At 42.9% G+C, this 18,453-nt stretch overlaps 1 protein-coding gene across 7 annotated transcripts in view; it reads right to left on the bottom strand.

The window, feature by feature from the left end:
* Nucleotides 1-17,545, bottom strand: part of LOC128136373 (alcohol dehydrogenase 1) — a 58,245-nt gene extending 40,700 nt beyond the window's left edge. For 2 of the 7 annotated variants that reach the window (XR_008233346.1, XM_052775790.1), the window contains exons 1-3: nt 17,450-17,545; nt 15,814-16,115; nt 14,621-14,783 (exon numbers count right to left, since the gene is read on the bottom strand). Coding sequence is in view for 6 of the 7 variants with exons in the window: in XM_052775790.1 (XP_052631750.1) it covers nt 14,621-14,783; nt 15,814-16,088 (438 nt within the window). In the remaining variant the exon portion in view is untranslated. Of the gene's footprint in view, nt 1-9,122; nt 9,229-10,418; nt 11,527-14,620; nt 14,784-15,140; nt 15,260-15,627; nt 15,681-15,813; nt 16,116-17,204; nt 17,404-17,449 lie in introns of those variants that run through there. The other 5 variants (XM_052775822.1, XM_052775811.1, XM_052775833.1 and 2 more) reach the window with 5 other exon arrangements.
* Nucleotides 17,546-18,453: the final 908 nt, after the last annotated feature.

Here is an 18,453-nt window from a genome sequence, read left to right as displayed (position 1 = left end):
ATAGTTTGCCCTTCCCAAAGCATCTGTTACTGTATTTGCTAGATGTCTGAAAATAAAGCTTTCTCAAGGGCACTTCACCCATCCTAGTTGTGGTGGGTTGACCCCGGCTGGACACCAGGTGCCCACCAAAGCCGCTCTTCCACTCCCCCCCCACCAGCTGGACAGGGGAGAGAAAATGTAACAAAGACTTGTGGGTCAAGATAAGGACAGGGAGATCACTCAGCAATTACTGTCACGGGCAAAACAGACTCAACTTGGGGAAAATTAATTTAATTTATTACCAATCAAAATCAGAGTACGATAATGAGAAATAAAACCAAATCTTAAAACACCTTCCCCCCACCCCTCCCTTCTTCCCGGGCACAGCTTCACTCCTGAATTCCCTACCTCCTCCCCCCCCCAGCAGCACAGGGGGACAGGGAATGGAGGTTGGGGTCAGTTCATCACACATGGTCTCTGCTGCTCCTTCCTCCTCAGGGGCAGGACTCCTCACAGCCTTCCCCTGCTCCACCGTGGGGTCCCTCCCATGGGAGACAGTCCCCCACAAACTTCTCCAATAGGAATCCTTCCCACGGGGTGCAGTCCTTCTGGAACAGACTGCTCCAGCGTGGGTCCCCCATAGGGTCACAAGTCCTACCAGAAAACCTGCTCCAGCGTGGGCTTCTCACTCCATGGGGCCACAGGTCCTGCCAGGAGCCTGCTCCAGCGCAGGCTTCCCATGGGGTCACAGCCTCCTTTGGGCATCCACCTGCTCCAGCGTGGGGTCCTCCATGGGCTGCAGGTGGATATCTGCTTCACCATGGACCTCCCTGGGCTGCAGGGGGACAGCCTGCCTCACCATGGTCTTCCCCACGGGCTGCAGGGGAACCTCCGCTCTGGCACCTGGAGCACCTCCTCCCCCTCCTTCTTCACTGACCTGGGCATCTGCAGGGTCGTTTCTCTCACATGTTCTCACTCCTTTTTCCCGGCTACGACTGGTGTCGTGCAGGTTGGTTTTTCCTTTCCCCTTCTTAAATCTCTTCTCCCAGAGGCGCTACCACCGTCGCTAATGGGCTCAGCCTTGGCCAGCAGGGGGTCCATCTTGGAGCTGGCTGGCATTGGCCCTGTCAGACATAGGGGAAGCTTCTCACAGAAGCCACCTCTGTAGCCCCCCCGCTACCAAAACCTTGCCATGCAAACTCAATACACTAGTAGTAAAGGAAGAACAAGGTTATGTTCAATGTGTGAATCTCAAGATCAGAATTAAAGTCCTTTATCTTGGGAAGTGTCTCAGATACGTAGTAACCTGTCAATCCATCCTGAACTTTGCCATTCCCCAATACAAATGTTGCCCAGTCACATTTTCACCCTAAGCTTAAGTTGTGTATGTGTCCTCCAACACCTTCCTTGATCCTACCTGCCTGCTTTATCAGTGACCTGGATTCTCTAGCAGGAGATGCTGAAGCAGATTCTTACAATCATGTCAGGGTGCAGCAGGGATGGAGAAACTCTTCAGACTGCTCTGGCAAGACAGCTGCATTTCTATGTCCTTTAATAAAATTAGATGCCCTATCTTCTGAACTATCACTTGTCCCTACCCCCAACAGCTGGGAGTCTGCTGTCTTTAGGATCTGTCTGCTGTTACTGAGAAGGTTTGGATAGTACACCAATTTAAATGGTCATGCATCCATGTCAAGTATTTCTAAATGTTTCATGAAGTGCTCAGCTTGCAAACCAATATTCCTCTGCAAGTATTTATTTCTATCCTTCTTCAGAGAGGTTATGCTGTCACTGCAGATCTGGCCTATTCAATAAATATGTAAAATCTTTGCGTTGTGCAGTGAACACAGAAATGAGTTATGCACTTTATCATGATAACTAAATATGGGCAAGTCTTCAGAGCTCTCAGAAAAAAATCAAAGAGCTGAGCTCAGGCAGCTGTGCCACCATTTAAAACAATTTCATTAAGCAGTTAAGAAAAAGAATAAAATGCATTAGATTAACATCGACTATTACCAACTCTACTCTGTAACTTATTCACTGTAGGTAAGTAAAGTAACACTTTAGTTCTGACAATGGCAGGAAGCCAGGAGAAACACACTAACAGCATCCTCCAAAGAAAAGAAATCACATCATACAGCTGGACTGCACAATTTAATCAGGGTGAACTGTCTTCCCCAACCCACCCTCATCAGTTTTATATTAAACAACAGGAAAAAATATATAACAGATACTCCCTGCATCAACATAAGAAGAGATTAAAAATACTGAAAAGTCAAATACCAGATGCAGGATACCTAGAGGCCCCCCACTACAATTAAACAAGCTTGAAAGCCACACTCAGACTCCCATGACTTTTCACAAATCCCAAGATACAGATTTCTGGTCACTTGACTGTTTTCAAACAGTTGCCCATTGCTGCAGAAGTAGGAGGTACTACTCAGGAAGTCCACGCCCTTCTTCAGAGGCAGCCAGGGACACTCAGGGGTTAAAAACAGAAGGATGCAGCATGTCAAATACATCAGAGTATGTATTTCAGGATCAGAGTGAAATACAGCACAAGACCAAGACCGCTCGGGATGCTCTTCCCAGGGATGTCATCAAATGGCCATCCTACCAGCCTCCACTCTCACGCTGCAAAAAGATACAGGAATGAAAGGAGGACTACCTTCCTGGTCTATCATGAGGAGCTGTGGTATCATGGCAGGGACTGGAGGTGTCACAAATAGCACAAGCCCTCTTGCTTTTACAAGCCGCTCTCTCAGACTCTCTCACAAACAGGTTTCAGTTTCTCACACTTGATCTGATGCTAGGGTGATTTTCATGTGCTCCAACCAATTCAACTGTTTTCATCAGTAACTTTACATTAACATTGAACTCATTGCAAGAGTGGCCCTCGGGGCTTCCTGAACTGTCACTTCTCCCAGAACGCTACTGCATAGCTGCAGCCTGTTGCCTGAAAGCGGATCACCACTTCAGTATGATTGTGTCTAGTGCTGGTGATTCCACCAATGAACAGCCAAGCATCCAAAGCATTTAGAAAAGCATTAGCAATCTCATCGGTGCAAGTCCAGGTCCACCAAGAACAGCCTTTTCTAGATGGCTGCAGAACTGTAGGATACTGAAAGGCTGAGGACAGCAGCAGTAGTCAGAGGCCTGTGCCTACTGAAATCCCCCTCTGCTCTTGCTTACTGCTCCATCTCACCAATTAACACATCCTGAGGACAGCACCCTGTAGAGACAGCTCATGACAACAGGCATGAACTTCATCCTAGTATGACCCGATTAGGTTAGCACAGAGAAAAGGTAAACAGCAGCAATGCCAACTACTGGCTAAGGCACCAGTGAGGACGGGAAAACCAGGTGATTAAGACAAGCAATGCATATGAACAGGCAACAGCTAGTCACCAAGCTGCTGTGATGTTGTGGAGTTAGCACTAGGAGCCTTCCAAGAGCAACATAGAGGACCATCTTTTTCTTCTATTTCTCCATAGACAGGTACGCTTCAGATTTGCAAGCGATTGATCTAAAAACATGTGCATGTGCACGGGTGTGTGTGTTTATCTAATTTCACTGGTAAAGGTTAAGACAGGCTGTGTTTTAAGCCACAAAACAATTCCGTAAGATGCTTTTCAACCCTTTCAGAATGTCTCCAAAGACCCCACTTTGTCTATGCAATCTGCTCTTGCACTCTCAAGCCTGAGTAAATGAGGCATGTGTATGAAATGGTCTTAAGAAAACCTTAAAGAGACCGAAGAGTCTTAGGTTAGGTTTAATAGGTGCTATGTGCATTAACATGCAGAACCTCAGCTGTAAATATGTAACTCCTTGTAATTTCACTGCTTTACACATTTATATCAGAGAACCAGTGTAATACATGGTGGGTATACTTATGCTGCACTTTTTGTTACAGAAATAAAAACAGCAATGCTTTTATGAAAAAGCTGATCTAGTTTCTGGAACAAAAGCAATCACATTTTTGTAAAGCCTAACAAAAAAAGCCACATTACTTGAGCAACAAACTACATTCCATACTTTTAACAGAAGAAACTTTTCTATGGTTATTTAAAAAGCATAGAGAGAAGTGCACTAAGTGTATAAAGCCATAACCAGCCAACCCTTTACAGACCATAGGGACCTACAGGAATCCCACTTCTAGTCTCCATGTGAAAGCAGTAACAACAGAGGGAGGAATAAAAATGGATACAAGCCAAGTCATACTTGGATCAGCTCTCTGATTCCAGCTCAGCAGAGATGAACAGTTACGAGGATGTGTTCTTACACCCTTCAGCCGACCTATGTGAAAGCTGTACTCATTCAGAAACTGCAGCTGCCTGCCTAGTCCCTACAGAAAAAAGGGATGGGGCAGGCTCACAGGGGTGAAGTGAAGCCACATTTCCAAGGTGTCCATTTCAGTACTTTGCAAAAGCACTTAAGTCAGTTAGAAATAAGTTGAATCAGAACATCGAGCCAAGACTGAGACTATGACTTTTTTTTTTTTAAAGGAAGAATATTGACAAACAATACGTACAGGATTATGTGATAAAACAGGTATACTGAAACTGAATAAGTGACATGTATGAAAGAGTTCCTGTCTCCTGGTATTGTTCTGAGGATGTGTGATAAATTTTGCTACGAGGATCAAGAAGTAATCAAAAGTGATTGTGTCACCTCAACTCAACGTGCACCACATGCCAACCAAGGCACGTGATTTGCACTTGTGCAGACATCCATCCCACTGAAGCTGAAGTATAAAGCATTGGCTTAACTCCACACTCGTATTTCACCTACTGACCTCAGCTAACTAAACACAGTATATAAATCAGTGTGGCTTAGCTGATAAAGGCAGTTCAGTTGCTTGTGATTGTCTGTTGAGATGCTCAGGAAGATTAGAATTTTTGTTTGTTCAAGTGTTCACACACACTTTGCAACAGGCACTAGTGGTACAGGTTTTGAGGCCACAGCAGCGCTTGTCATTCACTGCTTTTAAGAAAACTTAGAGCAGAAATGGAGAATAATGCATACTTTAAAATAGTAACTACTAATGCTCTTGGGTAATACACCCAACTTGGTATGTATAAAAAAAAAATATTAAAAAAAAAAATCAAATAGCTTCCTTGGGAAACAAAATAAAATTCTGCATTTGCCATTAATTTATTTTTTTTAAAAGCTATTAATATGGAAGTTTCAGGGTATAAAACTGCATTTATCTTTACCCTTCATGTCCAGAAACAACTCTGGGCCAACTAAGGAACTACCAAGCATTGAGACAATTCAGTATCACAAGGGCAGCAGATGGTCTTTGGAGTGTAACTACTTCACGTCCCAGCTTTATCCCATGAACTGCATGTCTCATCTTTCCCATCGTCTCATTCTGAAGCCTAGTTGCTGTCTGAGTCATTGTCTTTATCTTCTTTTCCAGACAGAGCATGTTTGGACGAGTCATTGGCTTCTCCCAAAGGAACAGCCCCTTTCCGCTGTGGCAAGACACTGAAAAAGGCCTCCTTCCAGTCTCTCTTCTCCAGGTATGCAAGGATGATCTCAAACACTGCAACATCAAGAAAGACCATCAGCTCTTTTACAGGGAGATAAATGAACTGCTGATAGGAACACACCCCCAAATCCATCTTTACAGAGGTTTACAGGCATTCGGTTGCGGCATCTTCAGAGTAAAGCTGATGAAGTACAGGCAGAAGCAGACAAGGCAATTTTGCTACTGCTGCAGTCTAAAGCCAAGCACGCTTTGAGTCTCCAGTTGTAAGACAGTTACTACAGCAGTGCTTTTCTGCAGTGGCTCCAGTTTGTATTAATTTCTCTCAGGGATAGAAAGAAATGTCCCCGCAGTACCTCAAGTCTCACCAGTGCCATCTATACAGGCACTAATGCCTTCTCATGTTTGACAGTACTGCTGTGGATGCACTTTAACAATGACTTTGTCCCCTCCCTAACACATGGACAGCCCAAAGTCTTCCTAAAACCTGCTATAATTAGCTTTCTCTTTCATTTCCATCTGAGCTTATGGCAAAAATCCTTATTAGTCTCCAATTCTGTGACCCTTTCTTGCTGTTTCTATTACGCTAACCATATACTCACCCTTCTACTCCCGTTTCAGCTCCGAAAACTTTCCCTGATTGACAATAGCTTCAAATTGCATTATATACAAAATTCATCTGCAAATTCCTACTTAGAAAAATCCCAGGCTATCCAAAAAACTTCTCAACACAGATTGTGGCTCAGCAGCAGCAGGGAAGGTAGGAGGAGGCCCTATGGCTGGTGAGTAAGCCAGACTTGGATGACAAATCTGGGACAGAGCGGTGGCTCTTCAAGCTTGGGGCTACAGGAATAGTGCTAACACCACTGGAGAATGCTGACTTCAGAGAATGCTCCCAGCACAAGTATTCTCGATGCCAAGCAACAGCATATGAGAAAGGATCAAAGGAGCTGTGGAGGGAAAAAAAAAACCTTACAGAGAGTTAGGGAGGCATTCAGAAAGGGAGGAGCAGCATGGATCTCATACTCACTGAGAGTCAAGTTACAGAAAAGTGTCACATTTACTAGAGGTTTCCTGGATCCAGGTTTACTGGACAGCCAGCTGCTCTCTGTGACACTGATATTGAAGAGTTGGCCATTTTACTAAGCAGTTTATTCACCTGAAATGTACTGTGAAGGTATGAGTACTCAAAAGACTATATTAATATCACTGTAAGTTACTGCAGAAAACATCTGAGGCAAAAATGCTGGCTTAAGAAACAAGAAGAGAATCAAGAACACATTTCATCTCCCTTGCTTTGGAACTTCCTTTATCTGCATAGTAAAAACAGAACTGATGGAAAGAGAGTGGCTTCCACAGGAGAACAGAGGCTTCTATGATGGGCTGCAATAGCAACAAAAAAATTATGCAAGGACAGAAAAAGGCAGTGGGAACGGTTGGTAGACATCATTGCAGACTGGAATGAAGCAGTATGGTCCTGTAACATATATTACAAAGTATTAGCCTTGGGATACAAACCTGAACAGAAGAAAACAAACTCTCTCAGCCACACTTGCAGTTGTGTTTTGCAATACAGTGTTTTACATAGATCTCAAATCTTTCAAGTTTTATAATTCCAGATGGACTTAAAAAAATGTCTCATCTTACACTGTGTCAGTTTTCTAGCATCAAATATTTCACACATACATGTGTTCCTCATGCCATTTTAACATGGCAATGCAGGCACTGAACTGCCTGTGGAAATATATGGAGACTCGATCCCAAGAGAGAAGGATTATAAATAAATAAGTAAGTAAAAAGCAAGCGAATTCCCCCGTTAACGACGCTGTCAACCTCCAACCACCAGAGGGCCCATTTAATTAAAGTGCTTCAAAGACTGACAAGGCAGTTCAGAAAGAGTTTCTTCTTCTACAGGACTTTCCAAATTCACACTTATCAAAAGTAGTTCCACAGGGACCAGGCAGGTCCCACAGTCTCATCTGGTGAGCCCTGTACTGTCCTCTGCTAGCTGCAACTTCTGCACCAAGGGTGGGAACTCAGAGGCCAGAACAACCAAATCAAAAGAGGAAGGGTGAGCAATTACAGAGTTACACAAAGCGGTGAGGTGGATGTACTCACAGCAAAATACAAACACCTCAGTGCAAATATCCTTCTCACCTACACAAAATTTATAACACGAGATTTGAGAGGCAGCTTGATTCTGTCCACCTTACTCATGCCTTACTCCCTTGAAAGCTGTCTTTTTGGATTTAGGTTGTAAGCTATTAGGGTTACAATATATACCAGAGCCTTAATTACAACTGCTAAAGGTACCTCTACTTTTGGTGGTGGCAGACTTGTGTTTATTTTCCTGCCCCAAAACCTTAAGCAAAATACTGCTATAGTATAATCTTTACCTTAAAAAAGGAATGTGGGTTAAGAGCCTTTCAGCTGCAATTTGAAAATGTTTTCAAAGGGCAAGGGAAGACAAGGTCACGCAAAATGAAATCTGGCCAACTAAACTGCAGTGAAATCAGGTGCCTAAGAAGTCTGGCACAAGAAACAAGACCATTAAGCAGATAAATGAAAGCCCCAGTGTAAGTGACCCAGTTTTATACCCAGTGCTCAGACATGTAGAAGACAGCCTCCAGAAATGTTGACGCTAGAGGTCAGTATAAGATTACTGCAGAAAAACTCCAGTAGAAAGCTACAGCTGTAACTTTTGATGAATAACACATGAAGTCCTCTTCTTGTCTATATAAAGCAACACTTAAAGATCAAGTTTTAGAAACATGTAAAATCTACGAATACATGGGGTTTGACAATTTTTAATCCAGTGATATACTATATTCTCCTCCACATTTAAATAATCATTACTGTCATGCAAATACATATCTCCTCAATCAATGGCATTTTAAGAAAATAAAGTTATCATCGAGCAATGTGTTACATAATAAAATAAACTTGAAATAAAGCAAGGTGAGATAAATAAAAGAACCTGAAGTGGCACAAAATAAAGACTTGGACACCATGTAAAAAAAAATTCCATAAAGGTCTGAGTAGGCTCCATTTTGCATGTATGTTTAATGACACTGAAAGATAATCTAATAATAAAACTGAAAGTTCAAAAGGACTGGGATTCAAGACTTGGTTAAGCAATTGTATACTTCAATCAGAATCAGGAAGCCAGGCAAAAATGCAGTTATGAAAGCTCAGGAGATAGAGTACTGCTGATACCAAATGAGGTGAGCCTACAGGTACCTAAGCAGTTACTGCTGAACATAGCTGTCCAAAGAGATGAAAACATCACAAACATTTATCCTCCCCTGGGATAAAATACACAGGATAGTCTCCAACTTTTTACTCACCTATACATAAGTCTGGAAACAAGACCAGGATGGTAAGAATGCCAAAATTACTCATGGGACAAGTCAACAGAATAGGAGGTGCACTTCTAAGTGGCTACGACACCATCCTTTACATTTAACCATATCTAAAATATTTAAAGGTCAGGGCAATTACTGTATCCCAAAGGCAACTAGATTCAAGAAATACCAACATAATAAAATAAGATTTAGGTATCTGCACTACAGTGCACATTTTGAGGGTTCAAATTCTGAATATCGCAGGTATATGCTATAATAACGCCATTATTTTGTGATGTAAAACTTACCATGATTGACAGCTAACACTTTCCGACTGTTCATCTTGACAAAGTTTCCAAGTGGAAGCTGTGCATGACCAATTCCCTGCTCTACAGCTTTTTTGTAAGTAATTCCCTGTGGGAAAGACACCAAAACAACTGGACTGAGAATCACCATTTCAGATCAGCCCATACAGATTACTACAAGTATCATTTTCTGGCAAGAGTTTTGCCAGTGCTGCCATGATCTTGCTTTAGAAGATATTTACAAAAAGAAACTTACCCAGGTTAGACAGTACCTGCTTCAAGTGCTACCTTTGGAAACTTACTACTTTGAATATATGTCACACTGTGATGTTTGGTCAAGAGGATCGTAATTAAGATTTATTCATACACCTGCAGCTCTAGAAAGTGTCAGCCATAGCCTGTTTTAAAGGCAAGTTTATGCTTAAATACAAAGTTACTCAGATTGCAGTAACTGGTTATTTTTTCGAGGAAGAGTAAAGGATAAAGAAATTTTGTTTGCTTTTTTAAACCTGGCAACTCCTGTGCCCAAAATGGGAAAAAAACCCAAACCTTTAAAATTGTGTAAATACTTTATACCATAATGGCTATATAAAGGATCTGCTTTAGCTCCCTCCTAGCCTTTAACTGTGGACTAACTGCTGAAGTATCATTTGGTAAGGCTTAAGATCCATCCGTTTTTTTAGCATCACATTGAAATATTAAACATGTCACCAGAAATTACACAGGAGTGTCTCTGAAGAAAAGCAGTAACAGTGCTTTAATTTCCCAGCTGCATTCTCTATGACATTCCAGGTCCACAGAGCACGCTCCCATGTACAGGTATGGAACCAGATCCCTGTGGCACGTGTGTTACTTAGCCAAGTTCTCCTGACGTGCAAATTTATTAAAAAAGGACATCCAAGATTCAAGCACTGTTCTTCGTCTATATTTGGGCATGTGCACATACAAGTGTGCGCGCACACACACAAGTGCATGAACAGAAACCAAACCCTTCTGTCTGAAAATATGGCCCTCAGTAAGCTGAGCAGTGTTATTAATTCCATTCCTATATTTAAAATGAAAAGATAAAATCCTAAAAAGCTCGGCATGTCTGCACTCTGGAACACACGCCACTGTTACCACCACAAGTTTTTTTTCCCATTTCTTCAAAATTTTTTTGAAGTCTTTTTTGAAGAAGTTTTTTTGTTATTTATTTTTGTTAGTTTACATCTGAACAATATGAACAGCATTAATGTCAAATAAGGTGCCAAAAAAAAAGAAAAAAAAAGGGAGCTGTAAAGAAACAGACCCACAGTTTACCTTGTGGTGATTGTGATCCACCAGTCCTCCAATCACATAGGCTTTCTTCTCGTCAAGCTCACTGAGAATGTCCGGGGAATCTGAGGTAAGATATACTAGGTCTTCTTTCTTTATTAGCTCACTATAGTGCTCTGTTCTAATTTGGATATCCTCAAAAAAAGGTATTTGAAAGAAGTTACAGTCAACTGATGAATTGCTGGGCAAGCTTTACAGACCCAAGATGGAACCAGCAAAAATAAATACAATAGCATGCAGTCATTCCACACCCCTCATCCATGTTTAAGTATGTAGCACAGCGCAGATTGATTTCTGCATAAATCATCCACAGTCCCTACAGCACCGACTTGTAAAAATCATCAGGAAATTTTCTGAAACCCCCAAAAGACTTTACAAATCCTTAAGTTCTTGTGATTCCCTTAAAATGCTACCATATTTCTCCTATGGATCCAAATAATTTTCAAGTTCACCTTTCTAAAAAAAGTGAAACCAGAAGTAAATGCTTAGTTAACATTACTTGTTTGATATGAGAGGTTTATGCTATGCTTTTGCAAAGCAGCTATCACACAAGACATGCTGAAAGTAGAACTGTTTTTATTTTGCAAAGTGCTCTTCATTTGAAGTTGTTGGAATACTGGTTTAATAGGGAGTTGCAAGGAAAACCAACATGAGTTTGACCATAAGACAAGCTACTTCTCTAAAGAACACTTCAGTGTTGAGAGGCAACATAACAGAAGTGAAAGTGCACACAAGAGAGTCGCATCATGACTTCCAAGTCTTATTTTTCACCAAGAAAAAAAGAGCACTATCAAGACAGATGACTCTCAGAACTGCCTAAACCAAGTAGTCTTGCTTAGTCTATCAGAAAATGGAATCTGTTCAATATAAACAGGTGAAAATGGATGTGTGTGGAGTTTTTCAAGAAAAAAACCCAAACTAATTCAAGACAAGCAGTCTTTGGCTTATTTAAAAGCACAAAGAGCCACACTATTTCTAATATGCTATTGCTTTGATGAAGCACGTGGAAAAAGCACAGGTCCCTCACAACTAACAACCTAGTTAGCAGCTATAATCAAGACTCCTTTTTCTCTTTTTACAGAAATAGCCTATTATTCACCTTCCAGTTCACCCATCCTTTGTCATTTTCATTCATGTTGCTCTTCAACTGTCCCCCATGGCTGGTCAAGTAAAACTTCAAAAAGAACAAACAAGAGGTACAAAATACTGAAATGTTAATAGGCCAATCTGTTTCCTCTCTGTACAAGACTTTTTCTACCCTTAACTATTAGCTAAAAGTTACTTTTTAGCTGAAAGTGGTACTAAGACCATATTCATACAGTTAGTGACACATTTAAAAGACAAATACGCACTTACAGTCTCTCTTTTTTTTTTTTTTTAAATCTGTCACAGATAAAACTGAGTATCAACAGTATCTTAGCGGCATGCCAGTATCTGGCACTCTTCATCTGTTTGCACATACTTTTTCATATGTACAGGGATTTTTATAACATGTGGGTTGAAAACTAATCTATTACAATAGAAGTAATTTTCTTATTAAAAAGAGGCAGTTTAAATATTTTTTTTTCTACTACAGTTCTCGGGTTGTTAAACATACCTGCACAGGATGAAATGCTTTGCGGTTTTCTGCATAACATCTCTGAATTTGCTTGTGAAGCTTCTTAACATCCTGTATACAACACAATTTGTTTTTACATAGTCCTTCAGACAGACCACCACAAAATGCTTTACCATGAGCCAGTCAGAAGCTAAAGAGAGAAAAAGGAAGCTTTTAACTGGCAAAAGTGACTACTGAGAGAGTGTGGACATCAAACCCTGAGAGAAAAAACAGCCGTTGTGAAGGGATTATGCTGACAAGGAAACACACACATCTTCCACAAAAGTCTATTTAGACACCTCTACGCATGTGCTTGATTTGCATTACTCTAGGAAATAAACAAAACAAACAAAAATCACTGGGATTTAATTATATGTAATAACATAGTCAAAATTAATCTGAGGAATCAAGCAGATTTATCACTGTGACAATACTCAGTCTTTCACCCATGGGAAAACCCTGAGAATATACAGTTTATATTTAAGAAAATTAAACATGCATAATTAACTTGAAGAACCACAGAACAATGCAAATAATTTAGTGGCTGGCTCCAGCATTTTGACCTGACAATTTGGACAACAGTTAACTAGTACTACTTAAATGCAGCAGACAATTTTTAGCCAATTATGTTCTTCGTAAGGTACATTACGTAGTTTTATTCTCAGTGCCCCAAAAGCATGGTTTTGTAAATATAACTGATTCCCATTTTAAAATGAAACATCATTATATTGCTTTGATTCATGTAGTGCTTTGACAATGTTCTGGTATCTCCAAAGGATTTCAAGTAAACTAGACTTTATCACTACAATATTGCAATGCAAGTTTTTACAGGCACTAGAGAAAGCATCTAATTAACCCCATTGCTAAAGGCCACAACCATCTTCACTTACAACACTTCACCCTTCCTAAACACCTGCAGAAGTGCCAGTTTTTATACCAGGCCTAACAGGGGCTCTGCCTGACCAAGGAAGGAAACGTGTTTTATGAAGGACGAAGCTCAGCAGGAAACACCCAGCCAGCATCTCCAAAACTATCAAGAGGGACCTCTTGTCTCTTCTGGGGCACTGCTGAAGGACTCCTCAGAGAATCAAGTGCCAAAATGCCAAATGGAGCTTCCCCAAAATTTTGTGGTGAGTGGCACTAGTATCCATTAGCACTATACGTGCTCTGCATTACACTCAGCAAGTAGCCAGATGGGCTTTGCGAAAGCTTGAATTCAAGCAGTCTTGCAGAGCAGTGAAGACCCTGGTAACAGCAGAAGGGCTCAGAGTAACAGGGAGGGGAGAGGTCTGCCTCAGAAACCAAAGGCTGCACTCTTACAGGAGGCTGCAGATTAACATACTTTCCTAGTAGAGTTAAAGCTGTTTTGATCTTAAACACCACACCAAGCATCTTGACCAGTGGTTGGGTATCATATTGATCTTTCTCATATTTACAGTGCTGGTTTTGGCTGGGATAGAGTTAATGTTCTTCATCATAGCTAGTATGGGGCTATGATTTGGATTTGTGCTGAAAACAGTGTTGATAATGCCAAGATGTTTTCCTTATTGCTGAGCACTGCTTACACAGAGCCAAGGCCTTTTCTGCTTCTCACCCCACCCCACCAGCGAGGAGGCTGGGGGGGCACAAGAAGTTGGGAGGGGACGCAGCTGGGACAGCTGACCCCAACTGACCCAAGGGATATCCCAGACCATATGACATCATGTTTCAGCATATAAAGCTAGGGGAAGAAGAAGGAAGGGGGGCACGTTCGGAGTGATGGCGTTTGTCTTCCCAAGTAACCGTTCCGCGTGATGGAGCCCTGCTTTCCTGGAGATGGCTGAACACCCGCCTGCCGATGGGAAGTGGTGAATGAATTCCTTGTTTTTCTTTGCTTGCGTGCGTGGCTTTTGCTTTACTTATTAATCTGTCTTTATCTCAACCCATGAGTTTTCTCACTTCTACTCTTTGATTCTCTCCCCCATCCCACTGGGGGGGGAGCGAGCGAGCGGCTGCGTGGTGCTTAGCTGCCGGCTGGGGTTAAACCACAACATTTACCTACCCTGTGACCATCTCACTTGTTCTTTCATCCATTCTAAAATTTTAGAGACAGGCTGAATAGTGTCCTCCTATCCCAACTACCTCTTGTGTGACTGAGAGAAAAAGCTCAGTATCCTCATAATATTCAAAATTCTCATTTCCACACATACTTACTAACATGGCTGGGAGCCTTAGGTCCACTTTGAAAGAGAAAGTAACTTGATGGGGCATTTGCAGCCCCTCTAGCAAAACCATTTTGAGGCAGAACTGTGTGTAGCTTCACGGTGAACATATGGCACAAACTGTTTCTATATTCCTGGTTTTGGAATCAAACCAACTTACCACATCTCCATGAAGGCAAACAAAAATCTTTGGCAAGCTTATATAAACGTACATTCCAAACCCTAAAAAATTCAGCAACTGACCTAAGCAGGTCTGGGAGTCACCACAATCTGAAACATGATAACTGTCCTCCACAAGCCGCTCTCCAGTTTTTGTGCTCTGACATTGCATCAACACTGTCACTGGAGAACCTTTCAACATTTGTATGTGAAGAGTAAGTTTCTTTTACCTTTAGCACCATCAGGTCATCAAAGCTGCAGTCCACAATGAGGCGAAGTGTACTAGGAACAACTTCCCTTCGCATACGCTTTCTGTCATTCACTTCACTGTTGGAGTCTGATTTTGACTGACGTTCTAGTTTTCTCTTCTGGCGTTTTTCTTTTCGTTTCTGCCTAAATAGACAAACAAACAAATACATCTTCAAAAAGTGCTGCCAAATCTGCTGAGGTACGTGTTATGCACACAAATGCATACTTCTACGATCAAGGTGGTTGTCCCATGACTGTGGTAGTTTAAACTTATCCTGTTGCTTCCATTTGTGCTAGGCTGATACCAGCATGAAACACACACCCCGTCTTTGTGAAGTTCTGTATATACCTACGAAGACAGACATCTGACACAAATTCAATGAAGTCAATAGTGGGAGTTTCATGGATTTAAGGGTGCTCCGAGTCAGGTCTCATAACAGAAACAACCAAAAAGATTGCCAAAATTGCACTATCGGAATCAGAATGTGGAAGGCAATTTACCTCCTCTTTCAAGTTTTTCAAAAGGCTTCTGAAACAATTGTTTCTTCCCTCTGTTCCCCCGATGGGAGCAGGCAGTTGGGAGATCAAATTTCGGAGACAGCAACTTTAACAGCCACTCTCTGGGGGAGGAACACTTTGCATTCAGCAGGACAAGGATAAACCACCATCAGCCCATTTGCGGATAAGGTTTCTCTCAACAGAATAGAACAGAAGCTCATCATCTTCCAAAACTATTTTAACAGGTTATAAGTCAACATAACTTACAGCAGAGCATTTCATGTGTCAAAAGAAATTTTTTTTCTTCACTGTCTTTGTAAGATTCACCAAGTCTGGCAGCACTGGGGAAAGAGGGCGCAGCCCATTCAGAAAGGAACAAAGCCACATGTTACTTCTCCCTTCTAACAAACCAAAAACATGCAAGTTTGAATCCCTCCTGATATCCTCTTCAAGTTGAGGAACACTTCTAGTATGAAGAGAGAATGCTTACCTTTATAGCTTCTTCATATGCAGACGGAGTAGCCTGTGACTACTGCTTTAAACCTGGCATGGGAGAAAACCAGTTCAACTGCCTTGATTTGCTAAAGCAATCCACACACAAATTCTGCTGACACATTATTATTATTAGCATTAAATACTACACATGATCCTACAAAAGCTATTTTGCAAACCATACCTCCGTAGATCTTTCTGTTCTTCCCACTGTTTCTGCTTCAACAGCTTCTTCCTTTGCCTCTTGGACATGGGCCCAAGGCATTCTTCCTTGTCTGAGCCTGCCTCCTGTCTCTCTACCGGACTGTCACTTGACTTCACCTTTCCTTCCACATCAGGAACTTCAGGAGACATGGTATTTTCTGTTGGCACCTCTGGACTTTCTGTTGGCGTTTCTGATGACATTAGCTTTTGGCTGGGTTTCCTGACTTGTTTCTCAACACCTGATAAATATTTCATTGAAAGCAAGCTCTTCCCTCACCAATTCTGTAAGAAACAAAACAACAGTATGAGTGTTAATAAAAGAAGTGCAATTAGAAAAAATATCACTCTACACCTACCGTAAACCTGAATAAAGAAACAATAATAAGAGATGGCCTTTTCTTGTTTAAAGCTAGGTTAGTGCCTCTGCAAACAGTAACATATAAAATACTAGAGAGATTATAATCTGTATTCAGATCACGTCTAAAACTCTGCCTGCTACATCTGCAGCTATCCAACAGTTTCTAATTAAAAACTTCGTGAAAACACAACTGCATAAAAGCAGGGAATCACACTGGATTAAACATAAAAGAAAAACCATTAGCAGTACTATTATGTGTACACAAACTATTTTCAAACATACAAACAGAAAAAATTAAAGAGGTATCTTGTGATATAACTAAAGCCATTTTGGGGGAAAAAAAATTGTGAACAAGCTGTACACCTTCAAAATTAATTTTTATTTCTTCTGAGAACCAAAGACACTGGCCAACCACTGATGCTGGCCACTGTCAGTGGTCAAAACACAGCAAGTAAGGGGATGAACAGATTAAACTGTTAACGCAGCAAAACATTCTGCGTTCAAATCAATTACAATTATACCCTCTCCTTTTCAATAACAAGTATTATTTTTTAATAGTAGTAGCTCCCCTGTGCTCAACAGCCGCGCAGTTTTCTACAGATAACTACTTCACTGGAGAAGGCTGCATTGACAGAGCCAACATGCAGAAAAAACAATCCCCTGGCCTCTTCAATAACAGAAGAGCTGGAAAAACACACAAAACGCCAGAAAACCAGAAGTGTTTTAGCTAACACGCCCCAGTTTCCCTCCCTGGGGGTGTTAAGACGTTAAGGCCCAGGGAGCCGAGATGGTTGTGGGTGCCAAACGGCACGGCCTGGCGCGGCACAGGTGCGTCTGCAGCCACCACAGCGCGCACGCCCCGCAGATACCGAGCTCTATACGTACATCTGTGTACGTATATATAGACACATATACATATACACACATACATCTATATATATACACGTATCTATGTATACACACATTATATATATAGAAACACACGCGTTATTTTTGCTCACGCGCCGAAGTACCTCATAACTCAGCAGGACCGGCCACCTCCGCCCACAAGGGCCCGGGGAAGGGCCGTGAACCACCCCCTCCTTCCGCCACAGGCGGCAGCGACAGCCGGGAGGGGGGTGTCACGCTCCCCAGGCCGCCATTTTCCCCTCCTTCCCTCAGAGGAAAGCCGAGCCCGAACCGCAGCTCCCGCCCCACCCCCTCCCACACCAAGGGGTAACGGACGCAGCGGGGGGGGGGGGGGGGGGGTGTAACGTACCCGCGAGCCGCCCCACGCGCAGAGACGGGGGGAGGGGGGTGGGGAAGGGGCGGGTGATGGGAGGAGGGGGAGGAGCAACGACTCCGCCCCGCGCGCGCGCGCACCTCCCCGCCCGCCACGACTTCAGATCCCGGCGAGCAACGGGCGGCGGTCACGTGGCGCTAACGGGCAGCGCCTCGGCGCTGAGGGGAAGCGCCGCGCCGCGCTACGACACGACACGCCACGACACGCAGATAGCGAGTGACCGCGAGTTCGGCGAGTTTCCCTCTCCTGCCCGCGGAGCGTCCGGTAGCCGTGTCGGGACCCGTCCCGGCCGGTTGCGCAGGCAGGCGGGGAGCTGGTCTCGCCCGTTTGCGCTGATCGCTCTGTTCTGAGTCGGGTCTGGCGTCAGCTGGAACAGCTTCCAGTCAAATAAAAAAGGAACAAGCTACAACCGTAACAAAAGCACTTGAGGATCAGTCATGGTTTGGGAGGGTTTCTCAATTTTGCGTCATCCCTTACAACAGCGGCTGACAAGCCGAGGTTGGCTGCCAGTGGTGGCTGCCGGCCCACGGCAGGGTGAGTGGGCGTGGGTGCCGTGGCCAGGGTTTAGGGGCCTTTAGAGCCTGCCCTTGCAGGCAGGTGCACAGGTGAGCGGGTTGCTCTGAAACCAGCCAGAGTATGTGCCGGCAGGCTCGAGGGGTGTGCTAATGCCCTTGCTGGGAATCATGATGAAAGCTGTGCTTCCCCCTGTGTGCTGCTGCGGTGGCTCCACAGGATCAAGAGGAGCTAAAAGTTAGAAAGCCTTATTTTTATCTGAATGGTTTTGATGACACTACTGAGTTCACACTGGGGCCAGTGAAGTATTTTTAAGTGGTGACATTCCTTAGAGCAGATTTCTAGCTCCAAAGGTCCAGCAGCAGCGCCGTGTTCCCTCTGCCCCCTAAAAAGGGGTATGCGCCTTCACGCTTCATATTTTTAAAGGCCACCGCCAATTAGCTTTTTAAACTCTAGTGTCAATACTC

The sequence above is a fragment of the Harpia harpyja genome, chromosome 2 (genome assembly GCF_026419915.1).
Source record: "Harpia harpyja isolate bHarHar1 chromosome 2, bHarHar1 primary haplotype, whole genome shotgun sequence".
Lineage (NCBI taxonomy): Eukaryota > Metazoa > Chordata > Aves > Accipitriformes > Accipitridae > Harpia > Harpia harpyja.
The sequence above is the reverse complement of the archived record's forward strand: the minus strand, read 5'-3'. Positions and strand labels throughout refer to the sequence as shown.